Source organism: Mustela lutreola, chromosome 14 (assembly GCF_030435805.1).
Source record: "Mustela lutreola isolate mMusLut2 chromosome 14, mMusLut2.pri, whole genome shotgun sequence".
Taxonomy (NCBI): Eukaryota; Metazoa; Chordata; class Mammalia; order Carnivora; family Mustelidae; genus Mustela; species Mustela lutreola.
In genome coordinates this window covers 15,065,511-15,085,210 of record NC_081303.1, presented here as the reverse complement: position 1 = coordinate 15,085,210, position 19,700 = coordinate 15,065,511, and the positions used below count along the sequence as shown (strand labels likewise).

Genomic DNA, 19,700 nt, shown 5'->3' with positions numbered 1-19,700 from the left:
TCCCCTCAGATTGCTACTTCTGAGGTTGTGGTACTGTGATGTAGCGCTGCAGCTAATCAGGGAATGGTCCTGTTTATTGCAGGCTGGATTTGGGGGGACAGTCTGCTGCCCAGATCTGCTCTCACCTTAGGATTTTGTTATGTCCTTTTTGGGTTGAAATTTTCCTGTAGGAAAACTCTTCTGCCTTGCTGAGGAGCTATGCTTTTGGTAACCCAGGAAGAGAAAAGAAAGCTGTAACCTGGTCTTGGTGCTTTTGACTCCCAAGTTTGAGTCCTATCTGGTCTATGTTATGCAGCTTGACATTGAAGCACTTGAGAAAACCCAGTATTTCAATCATTTTGCAGGTATAGAAATGGAAATCATAGCAGTTTTTCATAGCTTATGCATTTGACAGTCCTTTGCAAATCAGTTTAGGGACATGCAGTAGGAGACTTCTAGAAACATACAGCTTTTGGCTTATAACTCTCTTCCTTAAGAATCTATCCTAGAGGGGCACCTGTGTAGGTCAGATGGTTATGCATCTGCTGTAGGCTCAGGTCAAGATCCCAGGGTTCTGGCATCCAGCCTTGTGAGTCGGGGTCCTGGGATCAAGCCCCTCGTCAGGCTTCCTTGCTCAATGGGGATGGGGAGTCTACTTCTCCCTCTGCCCCACTCCCTGCTCATTCACGCTCTCTCTATTAAATAAATAAATACATAAATAAACAAAGGAATACATAAATAAATACAATCTTAAAAAAAAAAAAAAAAAGAATCTACCCTAAAGAAAGACTCAGAGGTATAGGCAAATCATTTTGAACAATTGCAAAAAATCAGAACCAAGCCAGCATTTCAACAATAAATAAATGTTGATCCTTATCGTGGAATGTTATGTAACAGCTTAAACTTGTTTTTGAGCAACTTTCAGTAAGTTTTTCAGAAATAATAAGGAAAAATAATAAATAGTAAACAGAATGAAAGATAGCAGATGCTGTAGTACAGTCCCAACTATGTCAACAAATTTAAAATATATGTAATTAAAAGAATGGGATGAAGTATGCAAAAGTTTGAAATTGGGGGTGCGTGGGTGGCTCAGTGGGTTAAAGCCTCTGCCTTCGGCTCAGGTCATGATCCCAGGGTCCTGGGATCGAGCCCCGCATCGGGCTCTCTGCTCAGCAGGGAGCCTGCTTCCTCCTCTCTCTCTGCCTGCTTCTCTGACTACTTGTGATCTCCGTCAAATAAATAAATAAAATCTTAAAAAAAAAAAAAAGTTTGAAATTGATTTTTCTTTTTCTTTTTCCTTCCTAGTTTTCTATAATTTTCAATTTTTTATAATTATCTATAATCAGGAAGGATTAAAGATGATTAAGATTTTTAGTTAAAGTAGAAAAAGAATGGCCTTCTAGGCTTAATAATTCAAAAGAAGGAAAACTCATGGAAGTCCCAGGATTTAACTGGTTTTAATTCCAGTTTTGAAAAGGAATGTTTGATCCCAAGCTTTGTTTTGTTTTGTTTTACTTTTGCTCTTAGTCAAGGTGTGATTTATATGGTGCTAAAAGCCATGTGGTTAACGAGATTGTGTTCTAAGTATTGTTATTTGTGAGGGGGCATATATGGTCAAGGTGCATCTTATTGTATGTATAATTTAGTTGTGAAGACTGACCTTTGGAGCCAGTCTCTGCCTCCTGCTGGCTTTGGAACTCTGGCCAGGTTATGTAGTCCCAGTTTCCTTGTCTGTAAGTTGGGACTGAGGGGGTCAGATGGTACGGTGCCTGGGAACATCTAGCTCAATTCTGGCACACGGTAATCACTCAGATGATCCTATAGCTGTTATGGTAAATGATGACTGATAGAATTTACTCCTGAAGGAAGACTTCTCCCCAATTTTTTTTCATAGCTAGTACTTAGGAGAGGTAGTATTTATTTACTTACTGTTTTACTTTTGAAGATCTTACTTGAGAGAGAGAGAGAGAGAGAGAGAGAGTACGTGCATGCGTGTGCACAAGAGGATGGAGGGACTGCGGGAGAGGCCGGCTCCTCCCTGAGCAAGGAGCTGGACTCCCCTGCACTTGGGGCTTGAGACCAGGACCTGAGCCAAAGGTAGGCACTTTATCGACCAAGCCACCCAGGTGCCCCAGGACAGGCAGTATTTAACATAATGGGGTTTTTGATTTAACACATCAGTAATACTCTGAAGATTGAATAAGGCAAAATCGATGTTCTGCTTCCCCTTTTATCCCTCTGAGGATGGACATGTTCCACACTTTTCTCCAAGCCTTGTGTAAGCATTAACCCATACACAATGACTAGCTTTGCTTTTGCTTGTGTATTACCCAACAACTTTTGCAATGAACCAGTAGGTATAGAATCTTTAATGGGTGTTACTCTGAGTTCATGGATTCAGATTTAACTGATTTTTTTTTTAGATTTTTTTATTAGCTGATTTTTCATAACTGCTTAACAATACCCAAATAATGTGTCTATGCCAGGGTTAATTTGGTCGTAACTATTACAGATATTTAAGGTGTTTTTCGTCCCCCGCCTTCCATTACAGGCACTGTTTACTGCACCGTCCTTATACGTAATCCTTAAGACTCATCGCTTTCACTTCCCTGAAGTGACACTGCTGAGTTAGAGTACGCGTTAATTATAGGGCAGGGGGATTTGGGGTCCTAAAGGCTGTAGAAAGCGCTGTTGGTTTCTGGCCTTGCACAGTCTAGTTGAAGAATAGACAGGCGTTTCTTTTCCCAGGGACGTTTTTGCTTAGGTACAACGATTTTAGTCGACGGGGTTTATTTCCAGAGAGGTTGGAAATCCTTAACATTCTGAAACATAGGCATAAGTCAGGAGAGCAAAGGGAGCCTCTTGAAGTCGGTTTACTCTGTGTAGTGTTTGCTCTCTTTGTCAGATATGCATTTGTTAGAAATCGTACATGTTTAAGTTTCTCAGTTTTTAAGAGCTAAGAGTCCACCTTGAGAACCCGAGCACTTGACCTTTGCCCTCCTGCTGCTTCCTGTTCCCACACCCTGCAGGGCCGCAGGCTTCCCCCGCCCAGGGAGAGAGCCGTCCCGCAGGTAGCATCTTGTCTCTAGAGGCCCCGGCTTGCTTAACGAGGACACAGACAGCTGAGCACTTGCCGTCGTGAGGTCATCAACAGTAACAGGAATGTTAGTCTGCTAACAAATTGTTTCTACCACCGCCAAGTCGCTGTGCGGGAAGCAGGTGCCTCTTCTTTGTAGTGGCCCTGAGAGCTGCTTCGTATGCCATGCGTTTTTCCAGGTACCCACTTCGGTGGTGTGTGTGTGTCTCGTAGGCAGGGGACAGAGAGAAGAAAGGTCGATTGCGACGGCCTTCCCGTGCGCGTGCGTGCAGGTGCGCGGGTGGTCTACCTAGTCTGTCGATGCCAACCTGTAGCCTGATTGCCTGGGTTCAGAAGCTTTGTTTTCTCCCATTAGTAATGAGCATTTGGTTACGTCAGCTGGAATTATGCAACTCTGTACCAGCTGGCACCAGTTCCTACCTGTTTCCATTCTTTCTCCGCTCTGATTCAATGTCTTGGTGCTGGAGAAGTGATTGCATTGTAACGCTTTGGGCCCCGCTGGCCTCTATTTCTGACTCATGGCAGCGGTCACTGGTGTCTGAAGTCCACCGAGCATCCTGTTACGGTTCCCAGTCACGGTTCCCCGTCCGGGAGACCTGTAGTTGCTTGTTTTGCATCCGTGTTTTGTCTCTTTGCGAGAACTCGCCTTATCTCTAAAAAATTCGATAGCCGTGGGCTTGTTGGAGGGTAATTCTTATTCTTGGGACCCTTGGCAGTCTGGGTTTCCGTGGGCTTCCTGCAGTACTTGGTGACAGGAACAGCAAGGACAGCGACTGCGGACTGAGGAATATAGCTCACCGTCTTGATCTGCACTTGATCTATTACTAACGGTACTGACCCAGCAGCTCGGTGCAGGAGAGGGGGGCATCGTGACCCCCCGGGGTACGAATGCAGAGACCGAGGTGGCCGTGGAGCTGTGGTTCTGCAGCCTGTAAGTGCCTCATGCAGGGAAGTCACCTCGCCACCTCTGGGTGGGGTTCACTGGGGGGGGGGGGCAGAGAAGCCAGGGAAGCTGGACGCTGCGTGCACTCGGAGAGAGAGTTGGCAGAGAGGCGTGGCTGCTGCGTCTGTTTGGATAGGAAGTGACACAGGGAGTCCTCCCATCCGAAAGCCCTGGACATGTGAGCGAAGTTGAGGGAGCTCAGCATGGGCAGGAAGGAAACGGGAGAGGGAGGTGTGGAAAACTTTGCTAACGAGGGAGGTCCCTGGTGACAGCCTCTCACGAAGAGCCCCTCTCTCGATCAGCTTTGTCCCTCCAGGGTGCACATCCTGGAGGAGGGTGAAGCGCGTCGGAGGTATGTTTACCTTCAGCGAGTTTCTTTTGTTTTGACGAGTGAGTCATGTGAACAGGCTGGGAAGCCTCTTCGGTTGCTCCTGCGATTGTGTTTCTCATATTGGTTTTGGAAGAGGTTGTGTGTGACAGGCCGGGATCACCCCTCTCTGCGGCACCGGCTGGAACCGTAGAAGGAAGGTTGTCTAGGTAAGAGGCACTGGGTTGGGGGGCGGAGGTATGGGAGGCTGTGACGGGGCAGGACCCTGATTCTGCTGCCATGCCCTCTGCATAGAACATCCTGGGGCTCAGGTTGCATTTCTGCCATATCCCAATGGAGTCTCCTCTGGGTGAGCAGAGACAGACCGCAGACGCCATGGCGAAGCAAGCCCTCTTTACAGAATGTGGTTGTTGGCTATGTCGTTGTTGTTTTTATATCACCAGGTCGTTTTCTACCCCCTTTCTGGGTATTTTTAGCATGGTTTTAGGGCTGAGTTAGAGCACAGGGTCAGATAGTGTCATCAGTAACTGTGTGATTTTGGGCATAGTCTGAACCTCTCCTGCCTTGGTGCCCTAGTCTTAAAATGGGGGTGTTAGGAATAGCCATTTTCTAGGGCCATTGCAGGTTATGCGTAGCAGAATGCTTCCGTCATTGTATCTGCTCTAAAAATGGAGGTGCTCAGGCTCCTGGGTGGCTCAGTTGGTTGGGTGACTGCCTGCGGGTCAGGTCATGATCCTGGAGTCCCAGGATCGAGTCCCACAACGGGCTCCCAGCTCCATGGGGAGTCTGCTTCTCGCTCTGACTTTCTCCCCTCTCGTGCTCTCTTCTCTCTCTCTCTCTCTCAAATAAATAAATAAAATCTTCAAAAGAAAAAAAAGTAAAAATGGAGGTGGTCATTATTGCCGCCTTAGTGTTCCGACCCTCGCAGGACTCTCCCATTCTGCTTCCTATCTGTGATGAGCTGTGACATTCCCGGGCACATCACCGTGGGGACAGACCCTGGCGGCGAACTCAGCTGGATTGGGAGAGTGGCCGATCCTTCGGGCTCTCAAAGAAGGGTGGAGTCTCTTAGGACAAAGCATTCCTGGCGTGAATAGACAGGGAAAGCTCATCAGACAAGGGAGCCGAAGTCAGGTGTTCCGAGAAATAAGCGAGTTGCGCGGAAAGAAACCCTTCTCCTCTGCATGGTTGTTCTTTGCATTTTATCCAACTTGTCAGGCTCCCCTATAGAAAGAATTTTTCTCGCCATCTTTTAAAAATAGAATGCAGAACGATTGCTGTCAATTTGATGTAGTTACATGCAAGCTTTTTTGGCAGAAGGGCAAGAGGGGTTTGCATGGAGGGAGAAGTGTGACCCTTTTTTCTGTAACATAACCCCACAAGGTGGACACTGTTTTCTGTTTTACCAGATTGCTTTATTAAGTACCATTTAAGAAATATTTCTTCATTAAAATAAAATTTTTTTTTTAAGATTTGATTTATTTATTTATCAGAGAGAGAAAGAGTATGAGCACAAGCAGGGAGAGTAGCAGGCAGAGGGAGAAGCAGGCTCCCTGCTGAGCAGAGAGCCCGATATGGGGCTCGATCCCAGGACCCTGGGATCATGGCCTCAGCCTAAGGCAGACGCTTAACCAACTGGGCCACCAAGGTGTCCCAAAACGTAACTTTTTAATACGGCATATTTCAAGCACATGCAAAACTGTAGGGAATATTATGAGCCCTGATCTTCTTGTCTACTACCCACAGCACCTGCCAGCTCTCATGGCCGAAACCGCTTTATCTGTCCCCTCACACAATCCCCACCCCTGTTTGTTTGTTTTGAGAGAGAAGGAGACCATGGGCACAGGAGCAGGGGGCAGGGTGGGGTGGGTGGCAGTGGAGGGGCAGAGAATCTTAAGCAGACGGCATGTTCAGTGCAGAGCCTGACACGGCGCTTGATCTCACCACCCTGAGATTGTGACCTGAGCCAAAATCAAGAGGCAGATGCTCATTGACTGAGCCACCCAGATGCCCCCCGACCCCATGCCCTGTTATTTTTAAGTCAATTCCAGGCAACATATTATTTTCTCTTCTGAATATTCAAGATATGCTTTGAATGCCTTAAAAGTTTCAGTAAAGTCAAAAATGAAAACTTTTATGTTTTGAGATCCTTCCTGTGGGAAGATCCTGTCTCTCTAGAGACTTAAGGGCAGTGATCCTCAAAGCAGGGAATGGGGAGATGATTGTTTTTTTCAATGGTGACTTGGGGGCTTTTTCAAACTCCTTGTCTCCGCAGGCTTTGCTCCCTCCCCACCCCCTTCCACGTATAGTTGAAAATAGAACTGCTTTGCTTCGTGTGTTAGAGCAGGAATAATCAATAGAGAACCACTGCTTAGGGGGAAAGTGATTCCAGAAGCTTTACCACTCAAGAACCATATTTTTGTTGTTGTTGTTGTTATTTTTAACCCCCCACGCATGGGGTTTACAGGTGTGTTTGCTTACTGCCTTCTTAACCAAAGTATGCTGGATGTTAGTCGAGCCTGTTTACCACGGAGTGCATTCAGCACGGTCTCCCATGCTGTGGAATGCTTATTTTTATAGTTTACCTCTCTCATTGCCATTTTGTTCTCTGCCAACATACTTTTCTTTATCTCTCTCAAATCTGCTAAGGGCTAAGAAGCAAGGTATGTCAGGGTATCTAAAGTTAGAGTAAATGAACTATGAGGGCAGGTTTGTTGGTTTGTTTGTTTCTTATGCAAAGTGTCTGTTGTTGGAATGAAGGACTCTCTGATGTGTGATGGCTTCAAGAATGTTCTGGCTCCGTTTCCCGGAGCCACTACCAGGGGCCTGATACATGTAGTTGAGCCCCCTTTCGTGGAGGTCAGGTACCACTGAACGTGGGCCCTAGAGCAGGAATCTTTGTTCTAACCTCAGATACAGCTCCAGATTTGGACAAATTTTTCTCCGTCCGCCCCTGGATGTCTGCCGGTGAGTTAGATGGAGGGGGAGGAAGGAATTTAAAAATGGGACCAGTCTGCTTTTGTTGTTCTAGCTATTTCCAACTCATAGGGGCTTGTGCTTTAAACCTTGCACCACGGTTAAGTAAAATGGCTTCAAAGAATTCGAAATATGGCTGTACTTTGGGTGTTCTGTTGCACTAAAATTTATAGAAGAAACCGACTGTGATTTTTCACTGAACAGAACTACGTTCCTCTCTGCCCTTCTTCAAGGGGGGTCAGAGAAGGCATCTCCCATAGTCCGTTTTTGCCCCGTGCACTCCTACCCTTTTTGAAAACTCTCCTTACAAAAATGACACAGTACTTTTCAAAACTGAGCCGTGCCTCATGCAGGTTTATACACAGGATGGACTCATGGCGTCATTTTTTCCCTTCTCACACCCAGACCAGGGTTACATAGTTCTGTGAGGTGTGCTTGGGAGTTGTAATAATGTGGGATGCTGGAAGAATTCCAGAGACTGTTAGTAAATACAGCACACAGCTGAACAGCAGTTAGCTTCTGTTCGCGATTTCAGGACTCACCCCTAGGAAAAAAGCAGGGCAAGTATACATTAGATAGGATGGGAAATAAAAGGGTGACTTTGTTTAAGATTTGGATTTTAATTTCTGCCTTTCCCCCGAAGATTGTGCCGGTAGTTCAGGAAAGGGCATTAAGCTGTATTGGTTGATGTTCTAAAAGGTCTCTCCACTTCGTACCCATCATATCTAAAATTTGTTAGATCAGCCAACAGACTTCTTCCGTATTATGAAAAGCTGGCTTTACTTTCTGTTTTCAAGTTGGCAGGTATTTTGTTGATACGTTTAGGGGGAAAAAAGAAAGGAGGAGATCAATCCACAGCTGATAGTGAAAAGATGGAAACACGTATTCGATCTTTTAGGAAGCTGATTGGTCAGGAATGGGTTTTGGAAGTGACTTTGAAATTTTCCTGTGTGTTTTCTCCTACTGTAGCCTATTCTATAGAAGGCCTTTAAAGTGGAATGTTTACCGAGCAGATATCCCTACAAACTGCTCTCGGCAGTCATGGACACATTGAATCCTCTGTCACATCAGTCATTCCATTATAGTTTTTGCAATAAACTCCCATGGGATGGGGCATCTCTCCGGTCTCTGAGACTACCCCCAACTTGAGACACATCAAGGGCTGGAAAAGGCGAACTTGGGTGGTGGTGGGAATGTTCTTTTGGAAATCTGTGTTCAAATCCCCCCCTCCCCCCAAAGAACACCAGTGAGCTGAGTACCTTCTCATCCCGCTTCTCCACGAATTAGCCTCTCCTCAGGCCCCAACAGTCAGACCTATCTCAGGCTCCAAATTCCTCAGGTGTCCCTTGAGGTCACCCAGAGGCCTTTGCCCTAGCTTGGCCTCAAAAACTCAACTCTTTCAGGATTCATTCTTTCTTTCATCCTCATGACAAATACTTATTTAGCTTTCTGCCATGTCCAAAGGAGACTACAAATCTGAGTCTGATGCAGATCCTTCCCTTCAGAATTCTCTTTGGGGAGCTGAGTCCCATCCAGACACCTCTGTCTGGTAAGGGACACTGTGATTCACCATCAGCCATAGAGACGCGGCCATATGGGGTGTAAGACCGACAGCAATTTGGAATCAGTTTCCGCCAGAAAAAAAAACAAGAACAAAAACAAAAAACTGGATGGTTAGCTTAACACAGGACACTAGACACATGTTCTTGATGAAGATAGGAAGAAGGCTGCAGCCTCCTTACCTGCTTGGGATGGGTTCCGTACCAGAGTGTTTCTTCTACCGACTGGCGCCGTTCTGCTCCAGGTGTCCGCGTTCGGGGGGTTGCAATGTGGAGTGATGTGAGAACATAGGGTTCAGGTATTTCACTTGGTCAGGTTCCCCGTGGACTTGTCCTACTTTTGTGTTCAACTCCCGTGTTGTTTGCTTTGCCTTTTTTTTTTTTTTTCTTTTTACCTTAATTTAATGTAGGTAGTAAGGTACTCGAGCCCTTCTTTTCACAGCTGCTCTGCTAGCCTGTGAGCCAGCCTGGCTCCCTGCACGTGAGGGGACCGGGAAGGAGAGGCGTGTGCACCCACAGAAGCGTTTTCTCATTGACTTCTCACAAACCGGTGGGGGGTGGGGAATGACTTCACAGATGAGTAAACTGAGGCTGGGAGAGGTGAAGGCACTTGGCATTCGCCCAGGCAGGTTCTTTCAGGAAGGTTTGCACCTGTTCCGTTTGTTTCCTGTGCAAACTTTGGTCCTCGGAGAGAGCCTCCCTGCTCCGCGGTCCTTCTCGCCTTCTGTCACGCAGGTACCCTTCCTCCCGGCAGCCTTCAGCGTGCACTCGCCAGCTGCTTCACGGACACAGAAACCCCGGGAGCCAGAGAGGTCAGACAGTTGGTGGCACTTTCCCTGTGATTTTTTTGTTTTTTCACATTTGCTTCTTTTTTAAATTTTTTTTTTAAGATTTTATTTATTATTTGACAGAGATGTAGCCAAGTGAGGGAACATAAAAAATGAAGGGTTTGAGAACCTTTCCAACTACATTAAATGGAAAGGGAGAGGGAGAAACAGGCTTCCCACGGCGCTGGCAGCCCAGTGCAGGACTCGATCCCAGGACCCTGTGATCATGACCTGAGCTGAAGGCAGCCGCTTAGTGACTGGGCCGCTCAGGCGCCGCACATTTGCTTCTCACTCCCAGTGACTCTGATTGAATTGGGTCTAACTCTTATCCAATGTTACCTTTCTCACTAAGGTACATCTTAGAAAAAGAGGACCAGCAGATAATGTTTTGAAGTTAGAATATGTTCCTTTGGTCTTAGGGGAAAAAAAAAAAATCACAAGTCAGCACTGTTAGTTTAACTATCTGTATTAACAGCAGCAGCAAAGAAAAGTTCCTTCCATTAAACTCCATGAATGGGTCTCAGCAACCTTTGCAGGTTGGTATTATTTCCTGGGTATGTTCTTGAAGAGTAGGTAGAGAAAACTCTATCTTTCAAGTGACTTTATTTGTAAGGAAGCTTTCCATTAAAAAAAAAAGAAGAAAAGAAGAAGAAGAAACAAATCTTACAGTAAAGTAGAATGATGACCCCTAATTGGATCTCTTTTGAAAACCCAGTTCCATCAGAAAAATCGAAAGCATCATAAACATGTGACCTTTTTAGGAGAATATGGCACCTTAGTTCCAGGTTTTATAATGTTGTTTGTGTGCGACAGTAAATATGAGGATGCCCCAGAGAACCACATGGGCAAAGTCATTCAAGTGCCAAGAGCGAGACTGTTTAACCAGGAGGACTTGCTTGTTACAGATTTCACATCCCATCTACAGTCTGGTGGTGTATCTTAATCCTTGCTCCCTCTGGCTCTCAAGGACAAGGCAGAGGAATTAGGCTTAAAATACAGAAGGTTCTGGGTTACATGTGATGAAGAACTCTGTGCCTATATAAATGGTTGCAAGATGGGGTCGTGATACATGTACTTGGATTCCTTGAGGGCTAAACATGGTGGATAATTCATAGACTGTTAAGATAGTAAAACTGAAAGGGGCGAAGGGGTCATCTTCTTGAACCCTATCCTTACAGAGGAGGGTCCCATAGATTGTTTACTTGAAATCATTTGGGTGGAGCCCATCTTAGAGGTGAGGGGTGTCTTAACTGAGCTCCTGGAAGCCCTTCCCAGGGTTACAGCTCTACGACGAGATAAGTCCTGGGTGTAAATGCCACGAACTTTTTATTTAGGTGAAAGATGTGGGTGTGAAACATGGAGAAAACATGTCTCTGGCTCTGTAGGAGTTTAGAGTCAAACATGCTAACACTTCTTTTTTTTTTTTAATTTAATTTAATTTTTTTTTCGGTGTTCCAAAATTCATTGTTATGCACCACACCAAGTGCTTCATGCAATACGTGCCCTTCTTAATGCCCACCACCAGTCTCACCCATCCCCCCCACCCCCCTCCCCTCCAAAACCCTCAGTTTGTTTCTCAGAGTCCACAGTCTCTCATGGTTTGTCTCCCCCTCCGATTTCCCCCAGCTCACTTCTCTCCATCTCCCAATGTCCTCCATGTTGTTCCTTGTGCTCCACAAGTAAGTGAAACCATATGATAATTGACTCTCTCTGCTTGACTTATTTCACTCAGCATAATCTCTTCCAGTCCCATCCATGTTGATACAAAAGTTGGGTATTCATCCTTTCTGATGGAGGCATAATATTCCATTGTATATATGGACCACATCTTCCTTATCCATTCGTCTGCTGAAGAGCATCTTGGTTCTTCCCACAGTTTGGCGACTATGGCCATTGCTGAAATGAACATTGGGGTACAGATGGCCCTTCTTTTCTCTAAATCTTTATCTTTGGGGTAAATACCCAGTAGTGCAATTGCAGGGTCATAGGGTAGCTCTATTTTTAATTTCTTAGGGAATCTCCACACTGTTAACACAGGTTTGATTGGTATGTTAAAATACGCAGAAATGATGTGGGAGTTCAGACAAAGAAAAAATACTTTGATGGGAGGGATCAGAGAAATCTATTGAAAGAGGCAGCTGCATTTCAATGGAGCGGTAAGGACTATGCTTAGTACTGGCATCTAGGGTTGCCTTTTTTTTTAAATCTTTTGACTATGAACATTTTTAGGTATGCAGAAAAGCCGAAAGAACAGTGCAGTGTATACCTACCTGTACACCCACCATTTCGATTCAGCAACTCTTAATGTTTTGTCATATTTGTTCAACTCTGAATTTGTATATATATGTATTGGGGTTTTTTTTTTTTAAGCCGTTGGTGAGTCAATTGCAAATACTATGACATTTTTACCCCAGATGTATCCTTTGGCATCTCCTGAATCATTCTGTTAGGTGAGCACAATTCTGCTATCAAAAATGGAAGAAAATGATCAGTAATATATTAATGTCATCTAATTTCTATTCCTATTTCAGATTTCCCTAATTGCATCATGTTTTTTATAGCTATTTTTTTAAACCTGGATTTGATTAAAGTTCACACATTGTGTTTTGTTTTTAGAAATCCTAAATCCCTTTTACCCAAGGGTCCCCCCCACCTCTATTCAGTATTTTTGTTTCACGATACTGACTTTTCAAACAAGTTTTCTTATAGCTTTTTTCTTGATACCTTACCTGGCAAGTTTCTTACAAATTGAAGATGAAGATCGTTTTAAAAATCTTTACAACAGGTACTTTCTAGGAGATATATTGCCAGGTTGTCAGGTGTTGCTTCTGACCTACCATTTTTAGTAGCTAACATTTAAAATATGCTGATCTTTATTCGCAAAAATAATATAAGGCAATTGCAAAATGTTACAACTGTTTAGAAATGTATACAGTATAGAGGGTTCTGTTTAATATCACCTCTGCTAGCTAGTCCTTGTTCATCCTTTTAGTGAACTTACATTCTTTCCCATTACTTTGCATGTTCTCACTTATTATAAAAATTGGAATCATCTTTATTTTGTGCACGTTTACTTTTTATTTCACTAACTGTGCATTATGGATGGCGTCCTGTAGAATATACAGCAGGGATTGTTTTTAATAGTGGCTGGGATCAATGTGTACCCAGCCAGCCACATTCTTTCATAGGTGTTTAAGGTGAGACACACCCAAATATAAAGCACCTGGCCCAGGACTAGAAATGTGGCCTGTGCCCACAGAGCAAATATTTTTCTTTGAGGCTCCCTGGTTAATATACGAGTTAAATCTCGGGGTCTTTGCTTCAACATTGAGGCAATGAATGTGTGAGTCATCAACTCTCAAGGGCTCTGTATTTGAATTCGGGCTCTCTCTTTTTTGCTTTTTTGGGTGGGTCCCTACATTGTCTTTCCTGCAACTCTCAGATATTCAGGTTGGCTGCCTTAGAGGTAAACATGACAGTCTGCCAACCCAAAGTGATTTAGAAACGTTAATAGATTTTACCAAGCCCCAGTCTCTAGCATGTGTATTTTAAGCCATCATAAAACATACCTGTCATGCTAAGGAATGTGCCGGAGGGCAGGCATCAAAGACTGGCCGAGGGAGTCTGGGGAGTGTGTTTTGCAGTGTTGTAGGGTTGTGCCCTGACAACCTTGGTAAGGCCTCGGGTATTGGCAGGGAGTGGTTTCTAAATATTAAAGCCACTTTATTTATTAATTCAGGAATTTCTCTAGGTAGTTACTCTTATTTGCCTATCTAAGTGTCCAGAGGCTCAGAGGTAATTCTGTGGACAAAGAGGGTGAAGACAGGCTGAGCTGAATCTGCTTGAGTTAGGGAACAACTTAACAGAGCAATCACATGAGCAAGAGACCGTCTTTCGCGCTCAACGGAGAAGGGAGAGTGGAACAGAAAGACGCTCTGGACATTCCTGACTTCTTTGGAAGATAGTGGAGCGTAGCTGGCTCGGGGTGGACCGGTAAATCCATTTTTGTTATTATTGTTTCATTCTCGTGTTCTCCATGGCAATTGTGTTGTCAGTCAACTTTGGTGGGACATCAGGCTGTCAGTACATCTCATTATTAGTAAACTTGGTGACCAGGCTTCTGCATCAAGCGTTTTGTTAGAGAACAAAATGAAGGTCCAGGGGTTCCACCCACGGAACTGTCTGGTGAAGAAAATCAAGAATCGTGATCCTAAATACACAAAAGGATTCATGTATTTGAAACTTTTAAAAATGTTTCCTATCCTCCATTCTAAGTTTATAAAGTAAATTAGAAGGTAAAGACAATAACAGAATAAGTTTTAAAATAAAAATAAGGACACCTGTTAATGAAAAGGCGGCAGTGTTCCAAAGAGGGAGGAGGAACAAGATAAGACCCCAAGTTCAGGATCAGCGAGTCACCGAAATCCTTGAACCTCACTTCTTTCTTCTGTGAAAGGGGCATCATAAAATCTACACCACCGGGTTGTTAGTGAGATCAGAATGGGATAATCTATTTAGAAGTTAAACAGCGCTCAGATTCCACTCCTACTGCTTTCTGAGTGGCCGGGATGGTGCCGTGAAAAAGGCATGTGAGTTTAAGCTGCACAGACATTGGTGCGAATTCTGGCTTTGCCATTCACCCTCTGCATCCTTGGGTGAGTTCTTTTCATCTCTCTGACCCTCGGTGTCCGCAGCCTTTGAGTGTATTGTGTTAGATCCCCACCCAAAAATAAGATAAGGTAAAGAGCACGGGCTCTGCCAGGACACTTGGGCGCTGCAAAGCTTGCTGGTTCTTGATTCTCCTGTTGCGCTGTCCAGGGCTGTCCTCTAGCTTCCCTCGCAGCCAATGACCTTGCTGCTGCTTTGTTTGCAGCCGTCCTCCGGAGGGCCGTGCTGGGCATGGATACCTTTCTCGGCGTCTGGAGGAGCACGTACCATAGTGTCATCGACCAGTCACGAAGCTGCTAAGGCCGTCCCAGGGACGTGGGCGCCAGGAGAGGAAGGCGGTGTCGGGGGGCCACATCGCCATGCCTTTCGGCCTGAAGCTCCGCCGGACACGGCGCTACAACGTCCTGAGCAAGAACTGCTTTGTCACACGGATCCGCCTTCTGGACAGCAATGTGATCGAGTGCACGCTGTCGGTGGAGAGCACCGGGCAGGAGTGCCTGGAGGCGGTGGCCCAGAGGCTGGAGTTGCGGGAGGTAAGAGCGTGTGTGTGGGAGGGGGGGGGTCTGAACCAGAGCTCACTGAGGGGATCGGCCCCCTGCCCTTGGCACCTGCCCTGCTTTTCAGCCCCAGCCCTGGGTGCAGAAGGATCCTGCTGTCTGTGGCTTGGGCTCGGTCTCACAGCTTCTGTGCATCAGGAGGCCTGCCCCATGGCCTGCTGTGACAAGCGAGGACCCCGCCCAGAGCTTGCAGGGGGTGGCGGCTTCCCTTTTGTTCCCACTGTGAGGAGGTTTTTGGGGGGAGCGTCTCAAGTTATTGTCTCTCCTTCAAACCCTCGAGTGGGTAGCTGGCGTTCTGGCTTTCCAGCTGCACGTCTGGGAGAAACGCCCACGGAGGGGACAGATGCGGCTGCTTGTAGTTTTTGTTTGTTTCTCTATTTTCCTCTTCAAAGATGGGGCAAAACTGGAAAAGCATTTAAAAGGAGCCTGACCAGGGAGGCTTTATGTGGGAGCTTGTAGGTGGGCATTTTTTTCAAGATGCTCCTGACCCTCCTTTTCTTGGCGCCGTTGGTGAGACTCCTTCGGGCCTTGTGCAAAACCGGGGTTGACCGTGAGGCGGTCACGTTATCGCTCTTCAGATCAAGACTCCTCGGAGTGTAGGTCCTTTATGCCAGCACACCCCGCTTGTCCTAGCCTTAGGGACATTCAGGAGAAGAGGCTTCGGTGAGAACCTCCCCTCCCCTCCCCGGCGGGTGTCCCTGAGAGCCGGGGGCCGGTGGGGGCAGGTAAGGTGACGTGATACGGTGGTTACCAGCGCAGAAGGGACTGCAAGCCCTTGAGATCTGAGGACCAGGAGAAGCTCTGTGGTTGTCCTAGGCCCTGTGCCCTCATCGCCCGCCACATCAGGGTGATGGTACGCGGGGGGAGGGTCTGCTGGAAGTGATGGGGTTTGACGTCGGTCCGCACACCTCTTGGGGTCCACCTTCTCGCCACATCCATACAGGAATTGGGGTTCGGGAAGGTCTTCTCTCCCCTTGGTGTCCTCCGCAGACCGACTGCCGTCCTCCAGGGGACTGTGTCACTTGAGCACTTCTGTCTCCTGCCAGTCTTGGTGTGTCTGCTTTGGTTTCTGTGATCAGGGCTTCCTTTGAAGTGTATTTTCCTGTGACAGAGACTCCCCCATCCCACAGATACGTGCAGCTTGGTAGCCGACCCGGCGGAAAAACACGGGAAGTGTTGTGACCTTGCTGGTTGATCGCTGGTTCCTTTTTGCTTTTCGGTAGCACATTTGGGTGTACATATTTAAATATATGCATGGCGTAAAGGAGAAATCTCAAGTCTGGAGACCGGTTGGTGAGAAGACTGGTCTAAATTTCTTGTGAAAAGTTTAGTTATAGATCATTCCACTTTTGAGTATTCTCAGTAACTCACATTAGGGTAACCATTTGTCACGTGCACTGAGAGAGACACTACAGCATGCACTTGAGCAGCTGTAAGCTCAGTCTTTCCCATCTTGAACTTGGGTTCAAATTACAGCTCTGTGACTTAGGAGTTAGGTGCGCTTGCAAAAGTTACTGCCCTCCTCTGGGCCTCCGTTTTCTCACTTACAAAAGCAGGATGATGATGCTCGCCTTATGTATCTTATGGGGGCTGTTGTAAATATTAAAAGAGATTCAGTATGGGAAATGCATAGTGCTGCATCTAATAATTTATAATTGTCTAATAATTTATAATTTATAATTGGCCTTGATGAATGAAGATAAATAGGGTATAATTCTGTCTTCAAGCTATGCACAGGTGAATAGGGGAATCCAGCATTTAAGTGAAGTAAAGGTGGGATGCAATCCATGCTCAAAGGCAGTGCAGGGGCAGGCCTGAAAGGCAATAGTTCTCCTTAGTGTTGTGCAGTACACAGCCAGTGCCACTGACCGTGGCGGCCCTGGGAGGGGGAGAGGATGTTCGGTGAAAGACGAACAGAGCCTTTACTCTCTGAATGGGGACTTGAAGGATGTTAGGACTTCAGCAGGTGGAAAAGCAAGCAAGGCCATCCAGTGCATGGGGAGTCGGGTTTTGAGGATGCAAGGATTCAGAAGGACATGCCGTTCTTGGGGGCTAAGAAGGCATCTCCGTGAGTTACCAGGTAGAGTCGAGTCTGAGGAGCCAGCGGAGGGTGTCTGGAGACGTGTAGGGTAGTAATTACTCTGAGTAGACTTTTGTTTCGCTCAGCAAGAGGGCAAAGGTGAAACCCGGATTAACCCACAACTGTGTTGTCACAAAGGACAAAGCGGTGAAGTCCAGGTTCTCCTGTCAGGTGTGGGTTGCAGTGTGATTGATCTTCTGATGCTCCGGTGAGGCCGACAGTTAACGCGGGCTTCATCCTGACACGCTCTAAGTGGGTGCATCCGCATTAGAGCAGATCACTTTCTTTTTTTAATTGTGTGCTTTTGTTCTGTGACAGATGACATCGAAGGTCTGGCCTTTTGTGAGACAATACTTACAGCTACTCTCAAACAGAAGGGTGAGATCGAGCAATCCACGACTGTGTTCTTCATCTACACACACACACACACATGCACACACACATACACACACACACACATATACATGCTGGGGAGGAATGTGTTCTCCCAGAAGCAGGAGGAGGAGGGAATGAACACGGGGTCTGCTCTGCTCACTTGACTTTCTTTGTATTCAGGTTGTTTTCCAAATAGAGCTGATGGAGAGGAGAAAGTGAAAATCTGTCTAAAATATAGCAAAATATTTAGTCTTTATTAAGGCTTGGAAACCAGATTACGGTGGCTATTTGGCTTTACCATTAGAAGTGCCCTGGAGTCTAGATGTATCCTAGACTTTATATTGGGGCGCCTGGGTGGCTCAGTCATGAAGCATCTGCCTTTGGCTCAGGTCATGATCCCGGGATCCTGGCATCAAGTCCCACTTTAGGCTCCCTGCTCAGCGGGGAGTCTGCTTCTCCCTCTCCCACTCCCCCTGCTTGTGTTCCCTCTCTCCCTGCCTTTCTGTCAAATAAATAAAATACTTTAAAAAACCAATATATAGATTAGCTTTATATTAAGAAAGGAAAATTAATTTTTGTTTAACTTTTGATCTACACTAATTATCATTTGTTTTGTCACTTTGTTTTATCATTTTAAAAAATCGATTTTTTTTTTTTAAATGAGTGAGAGAGAGCATTAGAGAGGAGAAGGTCAGAGGGAGAAGCAGAGTCCCCAAGGAGCTGGGAGCCAGATACGGGACTCGATTCTGGAAGTCCGGGATCATGACCTGAGCCGAAGGCAGTTGCTCAACAAACTGAGCCACCCAGGCACCCCAAAAATCGATTTTTTAAAAAGATTTTATTTATTAGAGAGAGAGAGAGAGAGATCACAAGTAGGCAGAGAGTCAGGCAGAGAGAGGGGAAGCAGGCTCCCCACTGAGCAGAGAGCCCAATGTGGGGCTCGATTCCAGGACCCTGAGATCATGACCCAAGCTGAAGGCAGAGGTGTAACCCCCTGAGCCACCCAGGCACCCAAAATGCATTTGATTTCTTAAAGCTGTTTTGGCTTTATAGCAAAATAGAGTAGGAAAACAGAGTCCTATACATCTCCTGCCCCCCCCCAGTCCCACACCCTCCCCCACACCGGAGTAGACCATACATTACGATCAGATGAACCCACGTTAACATATCAGTAGCATCCGGCTCCGTAGTTTACGTTGGGGTTCACTCTTGGTGGTGTTCATTTGGTGGGTTTCAACGAGTGTATAAGGACACGGATCCATGTGGCAGACTTGTCGAGAGCCATGCCTGGTCTTGAAGGGACCAGTGTGCTGCCGTTTCAGATGGCATCGAGAGGACCCAGGCTAGGCCCAAGGGAAGCGGCATGGGAGAGGGTCCCTGCTCCCAGCAGCCCTGGAGTTTAGAGATGAGGACAAACAAGGAACAAAGCAAAGGGAACAACCCATGCTGAGGTACAGAAACAGGAAAGCACATGGATTTTCAGGGACGGGCAGAGTTCATTTTGCACTGATCTGTGTCTGTGTGTGTGCGCGTGTGTGCATGCACGTGTGCGTGGAGGGGTCCCGGCAGGGAGGTAGGAGTGTAGGAAAGCAGGCAGGAATCTGCTTTAGAGTGGTTTGATGTGTGTGGCTGGGGAGTTTCAGCTGGATTTTGTTTCTGAAATGTGTCCCCAAAATAATTAAAATAACCGCCACCTTTTAACACGCCGCCTCCTGGGCTGAGCACCTTCCCCATATCCACTGATCTCTCTGAACTCCATGAGGTGGCTCCCGTGGCTGTCTCTGTGGGACAGACGGAGACACCGCAGCACAGGGTGACCCGCTGGCCGTGCGGGGCTGCCTCAAGCCCGGGTGGGCAGACTCTGCCGCTCGGGTTCCCAGGCTGCCTGTGTAGCCGCAGAAAAGGAGCCGCGGCGAAATGCTTTGGGAAACACCCTCATACATGCTGTTTTGTTTTTTTTTTTAAAAGGTATTGAACTCAGTGTTTCACCATTATCTTAGCCTCCGGTTAAATCCTCTTTGAACCGTTCAGAGAATAAAGCGCTGCAGTGAGATGTGAAGCCATCTGAGGGTTTCAGGGCAGAGCGTGGCATGAACACCTTGCATTTTAGGAAAAATACCGAACAGCAGAAAAAGAATGAGGATGGGGTGACAGGAGAGACAGAGAGCTGGCTGGGTAGACTGAACAAGAGCCCTGCAAAGAAGAAATAAAATGGACGCCTTAGAAAAAAACATTTTTAAAAAATTGTTTTAAGTTCAGGGAAAAAAATTAGGTATGAATTTCTGGCTAGGAACTCTCTCTTTTTTTTTTA

General features: G+C 46.3%; 1 protein-coding gene across 4 annotated transcripts in view; it reads left to right on the top strand.

Annotated features, from left to right (window-relative positions):
• Window positions 1-19,700, top strand: part of PTPN14 (protein tyrosine phosphatase non-receptor type 14) — a 167,762-nt gene that overhangs the window by 52,445 nt on the left and 95,617 nt on the right. For 2 of the 4 annotated variants that reach the window (XM_059145765.1, XM_059145769.1), the window contains exon 2: window positions 14,583-14,910. In XM_059145765.1, coding sequence (XP_059001748.1) covers window positions 14,737-14,910 — 174 coding nt within the window. In that variant the 5' untranslated portion in view covers window positions 14,583-14,736. Of the gene's footprint in view, window positions 1-4,162; window positions 4,557-13,449; window positions 13,703-14,582; window positions 14,911-19,700 lie in introns of those variants that run through there. The other 2 variants (XM_059145766.1, XM_059145767.1) reach the window with 2 other exon arrangements.